This window comes from Hyposmocoma kahamanoa, unplaced genomic scaffold (genome assembly GCF_003589595.1).
Source record: "Hyposmocoma kahamanoa isolate Upper Pololo Valley unplaced genomic scaffold, ASM358959v1 95414, whole genome shotgun sequence".
Lineage (NCBI taxonomy): Eukaryota > Metazoa > Arthropoda > Insecta > Lepidoptera > Cosmopterigidae > Hyposmocoma > Hyposmocoma kahamanoa.
The window spans coordinates 1-11,958 of NW_020655008.1; the positions used below are offsets into that span (position 1 = coordinate 1).

At 34.9% G+C, this 11,958-nt stretch overlaps 1 protein-coding gene and 1 long non-coding RNA gene across 2 annotated transcripts; both read right to left on the reverse strand.

Moving 5' to 3' along the window:
• Positions 1-5,133: 5,133 nt before the first annotated feature.
• On the reverse strand, positions 5,134-6,458 carry LOC113238408. The gene is made up of 3 exons (XR_003311093.1): positions 6,427-6,458; positions 6,102-6,296; positions 5,134-5,345 (listed from the first exon to the last, which is right to left on the reverse strand). It is a non-coding gene; the product is annotated as an uncharacterized LOC113238408 (long non-coding RNA).
• Positions 6,459-10,465: 4,007 nt separating this feature from the next.
• LOC113238407 lies at positions 10,466-11,389 on the reverse strand. The gene has a single exon (XM_026475238.1). The coding sequence runs from the start codon at positions 11,387-11,389 to the stop codon at positions 10,466-10,468; it is 924 nt and encodes a 307-aa protein (XP_026331023.1).
• Positions 11,390-11,958: the final 569 nt, after the last annotated feature.

Consider the following 11,958-nt stretch of genomic DNA (forward strand, 5'->3'; position numbering starts at 1 on the left):
TACCTATTTATTATACTCTGTATATATATTATATATATACATAGTATATAAATAATTATTGTTCAAAAATGTGTAAAATCCGTATTTTCTTCCATAATTCGTCATACAAAAAAATCGTGAAACATTAGTTTTTAATCCTAAAGCGCCACCTCGCAGGTTGTAAAGGAACTGCCTGCTGCGCACTGTGCCGCCCGGCGCAATCGACTGCATCACGCGCGCGTTTAGGGTAGCTTACTAAATAGTAACACCAACTCGCCAGATGTCGTCTCGTCCTCGTGTTGTCGTCTACAACGAAAACGGCCACCTCAACGGCGCGGCCGCAGCAGCTGTGTTAACTGTTCGATTATTAACCGTTCGTGTTCGATTATTTAAAACATGTTTTGTTTGTATGGTATCGAAATAGTACGATAATGTGTAGCGTCCCTACCGTGGTAATTTGGCCTTGCCCGTTTTAAATACAAATTACCTATTTAACTTTATAATTGTAATTCTAAATACCTATTTAACCCGTCTCGCCCTTTTCCGTAAAATTTTCATTCGCCATTATCGAATGTATGAAAAATGTTGGCAAAAACAGAAGAAACGGCGACTGCGCCGTTCGTAAAATTTACTGAAAATTCGAATTGTTTTCGCCGTTTGCCTGTCTTTAAAATTACAACAAGCACATAGAAAAATTCTTGAGATCCGTTTATTCGTTCCGTGGCTTAGCGTTTGGCACGGTTTGCTAGGATACGTCGGTTCGAATCCGGCCGGATTAAAGGAATTTTTTGTAAGTGTTAATATTTGTATTAATAATTATAACAAACTAGCGAAGTATTTTCACAAATAATATTGAATATCGTGGTAGTAAAAGAACAGAGAAAAGAGAAACATTCTAACATTCAATAAAAACTTAATTGAGTACAATTGTTTTTCAATATTGTCTGCGATTGCTACTTGTCAGATAACATAAACGATCGACCGTTAAGGCGACCACTGAAAACTTGAACCCCGCCGGTCTACACTTTGTAGGGGATTGGGGGGCGTGTCATATTCCAGCGTGACTATGGTCAAGTTTTTGAATATTGATTAGTCAGAAAAAGGTCGTTTAGGAACATGCTGGGTGGCCCTATTAACTACTTGGATTTAACGTGCTCATTACGGGGATTCCAGATAAAGTCAACACTCCGTTATAATTCAGTTGTCACACTTTTATTGTTCCTGCCAATTAGTGTACGGTACAAAACAATTAGAAGATTTACACAGATTTACTCGGAACTATTTATGACGACACAGATTACAGAATATACAGATACACAGTCCCATACAAGAAAATGAGTCCCTGCTAAGTTTTTAGCTTCTGCTAGCTATTTTGATTCGTTTATGGTACACTAGATGGCGACTATAACGCGACGTCAAAGTAGGAGGTAGAAAGCTTATTACCCTGCATAGTAACTAGATGGCGTTTTCATTTATCACTAGCTAGATTGATTTGATGAATAGATTTAAACTTAGGCCTGTTGCGTCTTTAAAATTTACGTAGATACATAATTACGTAAAACCACATAGTAAGGTCTGTCACATATTGTGTACGGAAATAAAACCACGTTACTGGTTTTTACTAAACTATTGCTTTTTATTAAATAATGTACCTATGTAAAAGATATCAGTTGGGTACACTACCTATCTAGACGGTGTGTGACACAATATTTTACCCTTGTTCTTGAAGTCAAATATCTCAGTAAATTAAAGTTAGGAAGAAGATAATATTTTAGGGCATATATTATATAACAGAAATTTCATATGTTTTAGTACGTACCAATTGTATTATTTAGTTAACTTTTTAAAACATTAGAGTGAACTGTATTATTTAGTTAACTTTTTAAAACATTAGAGTGAACTGTAGCACGCTCACACTCTCATAATGTGAACTCTGTAGTTCAGTAAGAAATCTGTGGTATTATCAATGACTCTCGACATCACATGGCACTTCTGCCAGTCTCGGTATTTTCAAATTTACGTCTGTGACTATAGCGTGATCAAACAATTACAATTTACCCCTGGACTCGTAACAACTTCGTAATCAGATGGGAAGGTACTGGATATGTATGATAAGCTTGCGACGCCAACATTTTTTGACCTCTGATTTCGAATAGTTGCTAAGAGACCAGAGGTCAAAACATAAAATGGCAGGTCTGTGGACAAAGATTAGTGCATACTCCTGGATCGCCATGAGAAATGTGGGAATTGTGGACTTATTGAAAGAAAACATGTTCACTGCGCAACGGTTTTATTATCACTCTCATTACAAATTCAAATCACCTTTATTTCATAAGTAAGCAAATTACACTTGAAATCGTCGTATTGATTAAAGTCTACTGCTCATTCGTAAGGCAGAGTCCCCCGAGAAGAATGAGCAAGAAACTCTACTCTACTCTTTTAATATACATTTGAATACTTTTAACATTTACAATATTTATTTCAAACATCTTAGATTGAGACTACCAGCAAGAGCTTAACGGGTCACTACCACGGGTTCTTGTCATCCAAGTACGCAGACGCTGTACAATAAAGTAACCTTTGAAGCTTATACATTGCCCCTTAAATGAATTTATGACTGTAAAGAAAATTGTCAAGAATAGCTAGTTTATTTTTATTTCTCGTGTTAATGTTGTCTGTCACTATTTTGAATAAAAAAAATACTGTTCTATTAATATCGGCGTAAGTCAATGTCAGCAGCATTACCCCAAAGCAAAATGCGGTATGTCATTAAACTGTGAAAGTAGATGAATTCAACCAATCTAGCTGTTTTGGCGTCTGACAGTTTTCGTATTTTTTTAATCGCGTACACTGCAGAGCTAAGCCGTTTCGATAATTTATTGATATGTGGACCCCATTGCTTAGCTAATGCAGATATAATATGCCACACCTCAAGAGCCTGGTCACCGCACTAGCTCGAGGACCATCGCCGAGTGCAGCAAGTTGACAATCAATAAGCGAAACCTTTTTTTAAATGTTCCCGAATGCGGGGCTCAACAATTCATCATTGAATTCCTTATTTATGTTAGAGAATTCTTAATTTGGCTCGTCCTTGAAATGATTTATTTCTTGATTTACAATAATCGTGAATTTTAACTACAAAGAATTGGGTTATTAAAAAATCAATATGAGTGTAATCATGGTAATCATCTGGGAGGTTTATAATGCACTTAGCACTTTTCATTAAATTTGCCACCAAATCAGTTTTGTGGATCATATTGATGCTGTTATTAAATAAATCAAGCATTTCATTTGCTAAGCAGTACAAAAAATCAGTTGGGGCTTTAAGTGTTGGTGTTGTCAAATTTGAATATGTTTTATTAATCAACAACAATTGCTTCTTATCAGCCAAATCAACTTCATTATTAATCAAAATTCCTTTACACATTGAGCAATCAAATTTATCTATTGTCACTTTGCCTAGCCAGCCAGCAAAATACACAACAGAACAAGTTTCCAGTGTTATTTCTTGGGGTATAACGGTTAGATTACCTTGAGATGTGTACGATTGAACCGGTGGGGAGGAAATAACGGGCAAGGCGACTGCACTTGATGGACCAGCAATTGGGTGTGTCAATGTCGACGATGATGACATTTCAGGTTGTGTATTTTGCTGTTGAGCTTCAGCTGTGTTTAAAAAGTGACTTTGATCAATTTCACAATTTGTATTATCTAATTTGATTAAATTATTTAGTAAATTTGATCGGAACATGGACCTTAAATTTTTTGATGTTGGATTCCTGTTACAACCACCTCGCATTCTATAAATTCCAAACAAATATTCAATTACATCTTGATTTAATCGATTTGTCATAAGAAATTTGACTTCAGTGCCTTGTGAAAATTCCTCAGTGGCGAGCTGAAGTACAGCGTTAATTGATTGCTGTATGCCTTCAAAACAGGGAGGAATCGTCAATTTTTTCTAATTTTTTTTGGAAATCGTAACTTTTTTCAATTGATTGAACATTTCGTTTCCTTTACTTAACGTTTTATGAACTAAAGAATCTTTGTTTTCAGTGATTGCGCATTTAAATGGATTTCTATCAAATTTACATTTTGAATTTAATGAATCAAACAAATCATTCACATTTCTCACAAAATCAACTGTATTCTTTACGGTGTCACTCTTCAGCTCTCCACTGGCTATCGCCGTCTCCATCGCGGCCGCTACTGTTCGACTAAATACTTGTGTGGCTAACTTAACTTTCATTTTTTGGAAACTGTTTGGCTTCAAGTGTACTGGGGTCAATTTTCCCAAAGATCGACTTTTATTACTTTTATCAATATTATAAACCTTGATTATGTCATCAAACGAAATTTCATTGCCATTTAAATCGTAATTATTATCAAGTAAATTGTTTCTTATATTTTTAATCAAATGAGGAACATCATAGATAGAAAATATTTTGCGATTCTCAATAAAAAAAAAGGATCATCTTTTGTTGTCCCCAAGGATTTGATTGCCTTGACATTGGTTGTTGCTTGATCACATATAATTACTTTTGGCAATAATCCAATCACAAATAATTTATTAATTATGGATTTAATAATTATTATTAACTTTTCAGCAATGACATTCTGATTTGATAAGAAATATACCAGAGGGATTTTCCAATTAATGTAAATCCCTCTGGCAACAAACACCAGTGCATACTTAGCTTCCTTGGAGGAACGCTCACCACCACCAAAATCTTCAAATCCTTCAATCAAATCATATTTTTTTGTATATTCCAAATCAGTCTTGATACTCATTTCATCAAAACATACAGCACAGGCTTTTTCTTTAATTGGTTGATCAGCAAATTTCATTTGAATATTACGAAAAACATCTTCATTAATACCTGCCAGACAATCTGTAGCTTGGAGCCAATTTTGGATTGTAGTGGGAGCAGCTAGGACCAGGCCTCCTTTTAAAAGATATTTATATGTAGCTGGAGACTTATAATATAAAGATAAGCAAAAATTTTTTTCATATTCATTCCATTGTCTACTTTTATTTTTAAATTGCATGCATGTAAACACTTTCGCCAAATCTCCTTTAAATTTATGTGTTTTTAAGTTGACACAATTTTTTTTCAGTAAATTCTTTTTTAGCCTATTATATTTATTTTTTTGTTTTTTTAATAATTTACTTGAATTTTTTATACTAATTTTTAATTTTTTACACCTTGGTGTATCATTATCAACTGAAGTCCTTTTTCTTCTTCTAGGTGTACTAAAATCTACTGTGGTTTCACTAGGTGACTTGGGTTGAAGCCTTTCTTTTACCATTTTGTTGCTATATAACTTTTTAGGAGTCATTACTTTCAGAGGTGACGAAGTTTGCACTAAAACAAAAAAATAAATCAAACACATTTACTCACTAACTTAACCCACTAGTCTCGGAATAATAACAATGCCTAAATAAAGTATAAATTTTAATATAAGTTAAAATTTTATGAATATGAAAACTTTAGCAGATACCATGGAGAGTGTGCAATGGAATGGCACAATTTAATTTTTCCCTTTCCATCACGGGGGACTAGACATAGGCTTAGGTTCCACCCATATGTTGTGGATATTCCAAAGATTGACACAAAGCGTTACGATTCCACATTTATATAGCGAATGGCTATGGAGTGGAATACCCTTCCCAGAAACTTGTACCCTGAACATTATAACTTGTGCCTTTTCAAGGCGAGAGTGAATAGGCATTATTTAGGTGTGCATGCACTTGCCATCAGGTGAGATAGAGGTCAAATACGCACTTACATATTTATATTAAAAAAAACAATATATTAAAAATGGTTCATTATCAAATTAATATGTTCATTTTACTTTTGATAGTAACAGCAGAAGAAGGCTTTGCTAAAATTCAAGTTATGCGCTGATGCGATGATGATCATCAAGTTATGCGCTGATGATGGAATGATTTCCATCCCATGTAACATCATTTATTATTGAAGTTTCAAGTGAAGTAGAATACAAATTATTTATGTATAAGAATACATATAACTTTTTTATGAATTTTTTTTCTCAAGTAATTCATCATCATCATGTTCACTCAAGTAATACAGTGTTGGTACTGAAACCAAAAGGTTTACCTTTTGATGTTGATGGAACTGGTGAATGTGACCTGCTGCTACATTCATCATCTTTATAGTGCAAAGGTATTGCAAATTTCGACAGCCTCTTTCTTTGTCCACTTTCATTTTGGATATATTTTTTGTCGAAATGCTCACTACAGAGGTATCTGTTACGGAGTATATTTTCATTGTAATTCATTATGGTCATGTTACCTAAAACAAAAATTTATTCATTATAATGAAATAATAAAATTAAATAAATCTGAAAACCTACATTGAAACCTGGTTTTCAACACTTTTTTCAATTACATATTTAGCTGGTACATGATATAGAAAGACTTACCGCAATTATTTATCCAAACTTTTAAACGGGCTCGATCGCTTATTGGGAACCGAAACATGGATCTTTGTTTGAATGCGTAATTGCACATAAAATACGAACATTTGACCGGTGACATTTTGTTTTGTTTAAATCGAAAATCAACGAAACCCAGATGATGTTGCAACCGAGATCAGTAAAGTTTTCCGTAGCCTAGTCGTCGTGTATGGTAGATTCGTCAGAGTCCAGATTTCAAAGCAAAGTCGTAGTGTATGGGAGATTCGTCGGAGTCCAGATTTCAAGCACTAGTCGTATTTATTTATTTATTTATTTATTTTAGGAAGGTTTACAGCTATTAATACAAAATATAAAATACAAACTAAACAACATCAAAGAGCCTATTACAAACCTCCACTTATGCATATCAAAAATAGCAAATTAAGAGCTTTATTTATAGTTTACTATTTATACAGACCAAAGAAAAGAAAAGAAAAACCGGAAAATTTTGCAATGTTAAGCCATTATAGTAAATTAAACAATGATGAACACATAACGAAATATGCAGCTTGAGCACACCTGCAATTAATACCGTCCAAAATAATTCAAAGTTATAGTTCTTCGAATAGTTGCTGTGCTTGTTTCAAACAAATCAAAGTCATATTCAGTGTCATACCTGTTATAGGTACTACAGCCGCGTATCATGAATGTGTTTTGTCTATAATTTGTGTGAGCTATGGGAATGTGAAGCAACGGGCGACGCCGCAAAGTCAATGAGTTAGTACGGAGACCGATTTTAGACAATAATTCCGGACAGTCAATGCCAGCATTAGCCAATTTGGATAGAAAACAAAGATCATTCACTTCACGACGCACTTGAAGAGGCAGAAAATGATACCGCTTGCAACGGTGTTCGTAATCCACGGACTGTTGTCTGGTCTTAAAATCAAGAAATCGCAAAAATCTTTTTTGTATATTCTCTAATCGCGTGATATAGATGTTGTATTGGGGATTCCATACACAGGAAGCGTACTCAAGATGACTACGCACGAAGGCGCAGTACAAAACTTTAATGGTTTTCAAAGATTTCAAATCGTTGGACATACGGATAACGAACCCGAGGGCCTTTGAAGCCTTACTTGCAATATGATCAATATGATCTTTAAAGATTAATTTACTATCATGTATGACACCCAAATCCTGAATATTATTGACTCTAGTTAAATTGTGATTATGGAGTATATATTTAGATTCTATTTTGTTATTTTTACGAGAGAAAGTCATACAGAAGCACTTAGTTACATTTAGGTCTAATTTATTCGTAATGCAATATTGTTCGAACCGCAAGAGATCTTCCTGCAGATCACGGATATCAGATGAATTGTTGATAACCTTTAGGATTTTCATATCATCTGCGAAAAGTACAGATTTTGAATAACGAAAGCATTTGTTAATGTCCATTATGAAAGTAATAAATAAAAGTGGACCCAAAATTGACCCCTGGGGTACACCAGAAGGTATCTTAGTCCACTGTGACAAAAAACCCCGTAAGACTACAGCCTGATTACGATTATCAATATAGGACGCAAACCAACGATACAAGTTACCATGTATGCCTGCTGCTTGAAGTTTAGAAAGCAATATACAATGGTCTATTCGGTCAAAACATTTTTTGTAATCAGTGTATACTACATCAACCTGTGCTCCTCTTTCCATCCCACTAGTAATGAAATCGTTTGCAATAATCAGGTTTGAGGATGTGGAACGTTGTCTAAGAAAACCATGTTGATCGTCACTAAATGAATTTTGTAAACTAGAATAAACTTCTATATTAACTAACCTTTCCAATACCTTGGCAAATAGACACAATTTGGATATGGGACGATAGTTTTCCACATTACATCTATTCCCTTTCTTATGGACCGGTGTGATGAAGGCAGATTTCCACAGTTTAGGTACAATTCCCTCAGACAATGATCGCCCGTACAACAGACTCAATGGAACCGCCAAACTTTCGGCACATTTTACAATTAAAAGTGGAGGAATCAAATCAGGTCCCCCCGACTTTGTTAAATCGAGTGATTTTAAAAGATCATGTACCTTGATTGCATTAATTTTAATATCGCCTATGCTACATAGAACGTTATCGTAGTTCATGTTGACAGTGCAACACGTCGATTGGCCAGTCACCAAGAAAGTCTCAAGAAAGTACTCCGCAAATAGGTTACTTATATCTTCACCAGTGTCAGCGCTCACAGATTTGTAATTCATTACACTAGGAAAAGTCGAGTTGTTCCTTTTCATTTTTACAAACGTCCAAAATGCTTTGGGGTTCTCTACAATTGAAGATTCGATGTGTTGAATGTACTTTTCAAAGCAGTCCCTCTCAAGATCGAAGACCCTTTTCCGCAGTGTAGAAAAAGATTGGTAATCAGATAAGTTACCGTACGTTTTATATTTAGAATGGTATTTAGATTTTTCTTTTAAAGCTTTTATGAGACTAGAATTGTACCATGGCGGGTAAGAGTTGGATTTAATCAATTTACGAGGTATATGTTGGTCACGAAGCTCATATATTTTTTTATATAAATAGGCCACCGCGTCATCTAATGAGCCTGTACTTAAATACTGACTCCAATTAATTTTACTAAGCTCGGCTGAAATTGCAGAATAGTCACCTCGATTGTAAATATACTTCATTTGGCCCAACTGTTTCAATTCGTGAATATCAACAAATTCAGCATATATATCAAGGGATTTGTGATGAAAATCCTCCGGGACCAATGGTTTGATACAATTTTTTACGTTTAATATTTCATTAGAAAACACTAAATCCAACACCCTATTATTATGATTAAATTCACCATTAAACTGACTTAAATTACATGTGTCAATGAGATCAAAGAAATCAGATAAATAACCAGCAGCATAGTTGGCCGGTAGCATTACGGCTTCCCCATTTGACCTTAACCATTGCACGTCATTACCGAAATTAAAATCACCCACAACAACAAATTTGTCTAACGGGTGACTGTAAATTATTTTACTAAGATTATCAGAAAAATTGCATAATTGTTCCTTATATGAGTTACCACCCTCTTCCCGACATAAGTACAATGTACAAATATGCATTTTATAAGTTGTCGCAGGCCTCTTACATTTAATTAAAATAGTAACCCAGATGTCCGCTGAACTGTTCCATTCAGGCATGCATATAACGGCAAGGTCGTGCCTCACTGCCATCAATACTCCGCCGCCTAAAGTTTGGCCTAACCTAACATAGTCACGATCGCGTCGAAAGACAAGGTATCTACCATCAAATAATTCACTATCCATAATGCCATCCAACAACCACGTCTCCGAAATACATATAACATCGTAATTACTTAAACACACGTTTCTGTAGAATTCACTGACCTTCGTACGTAATCTCCTGGCGTTTTGGTAGTATATTTTTAAAGTATAACCCTTATATTTAAACTAAAAATTTCTAAAATCAGTCTATCGAACCGAGAATGTATAAAAACAAAAAAATAAATGTAAATATTTAATACTATTTCACGTATTACGCAATAATTTAACTTATACTTAAAAACATACAAATTACCGAAAATATTCAAATAAAAAATAAAAGAAAACGATAGTACAACCGAAAAAAATAAATTAATTAAAAGATACCCACGCACACTTAAACACAGTGCGACACAAAATTTCAATTCAAATAACATGCACTTTGTATATTCAATAAGCATAACAATAGGGTCATTAACTAATGACTTTATCACATTAAAGGTATTAAGCGGTACCATCCTACAGACAATTTTCAACGCTAGTACAATAGGCCCACAGCAGTATGTTGTAAAATACAGGCATGAAGCGTTAGCACAGCGACTACTCAGTTTAAATGTTTCTGAACAAGGAAGACACAACTTTAGAAGAAATTCAATACTCACACAGCAACTACCGGAGATGCTCAAACTGTTGACGATTAAAAATATAAATAAAAACAACATTATATCAAGTTCGGACACATAAATAGCACGCACTTTAAAAATACAAAACTCACTTAAACAATTTTCATTAAGTCCTCTGATTTGACCTGTATAACTGGGGACGTGTCGTTTTTCCTCAAATATATTTTGGAGTGTTTTACCCAAGAATAGAGAAACCCCTTGTCTTTGGCGATTTTCTTCGCCTTGGTGAGCAAATCCTTATTTGACGGTGTCAAGTGGTCGTTGACGAAAACCATGTTATTTGATTTGAAACTAAATATACTAGCATTGAGCTTCACTTCCCTTGATTTCGCCCTCGCAGCTGCAACAAAATCCTCCTTCACGTATCGGCTAATAAACGCCACGATTATGGGTTTTGGTTGGGTGTTATCCTTCGTCGGAACTCTGGTAACAAAGTTTATCTGAGATCTATTTATGGGATAATTTATTTTAGACCCAACTGAGCTAATAATATCTAATAAATTCTCGTTCTGGGACTGAGGGATGCCTTTTATCTCTGCGTTGTTCATGCGAGAAAATTGATATTTATCGTTTGCTTCACATATAACTTTGCTTAGTTCAGCTTCAAGGATGGTCACCCGGTCTCCAACTCCTTCAACTTGCGCAAGACGGTCTTCAATCTTCTCACATCTGTCATTAAATTCCTTTATTGACGTATTAGTTAGGGTGACCTGTGCTCTTAGCTCAGATATTTCGGCACGTAGTGCTTTGACCTCAGCAGTAAGCGAGTCCAGAGGAGCAAGTTTCACAGACAAGGCTTTAAGTTCTGCCATAATGGCTGCTTCTCCGGTGGGTTGTGGCGATCTCTGGCCTGTTAGTTTACACTTGCCGCATTTCCAAGCTTGTTTCCTATCAGCGCCCAGTTTTCTGTAGCCTCCCTCGGTTAAGCCTGCACAATGAAAATGTAGCACCTGGTCGCAGGATGTGCAATGTACTCCGTCACCAACATCTTCATTACATATGCCACAAAAAGACATAGCGAAATCTTACAAAAGTTTGAGAACCGATGGATTTCCGCGTTAAGCGTACAAGGATTGGCTTATTGGCACGACTGCTCGCAAAGTAGCTAACAGGTAGACTGATTTTAATTAATAGCATTTAAAATATCCGTGTCAATTCGCAAAATTTCGCTTCCAAAACAAACAAACAAGTAAACAACCGATTGCGCGTTTTGTTCAATTCAATAAAAAAATCAACGTTTTAAAATAATAAATCATTAAATAATCAAAAACGTTTTTAAGTACTAAAACCATTCATATTGTTAGATATTTAATTTAACAACTTTAAAATAAAAAATAAATAAAACAAAATTAAGAAATAAATAAACTGAAGAAACGTTTCAAAATAGAGGAACAAAACGCGAAGGTAGTTTATTATGTTTTTTAATATCAGGGCCATCTAGCGTGACCAGGTCAAAATAAAATGACAATGCATTAGCTAAATGACAATCCATTAGCTAAATCAATAGAGCTGACGGCGCGTATGGGCCATAGATGGCATTGACTTGATAAACAATAGCTGTGTTAAAGTCTATTAGTTGTGTATT

Excerpts from the sequence above, each read along its gene's own strand:
- LOC113238407 (XM_026475238.1), bottom strand. The coding sequence starts at position 11,389 with ATGTCTTTTTGTGGCATATGTAATGAAGATGTTGGTGACGGAGTACAT.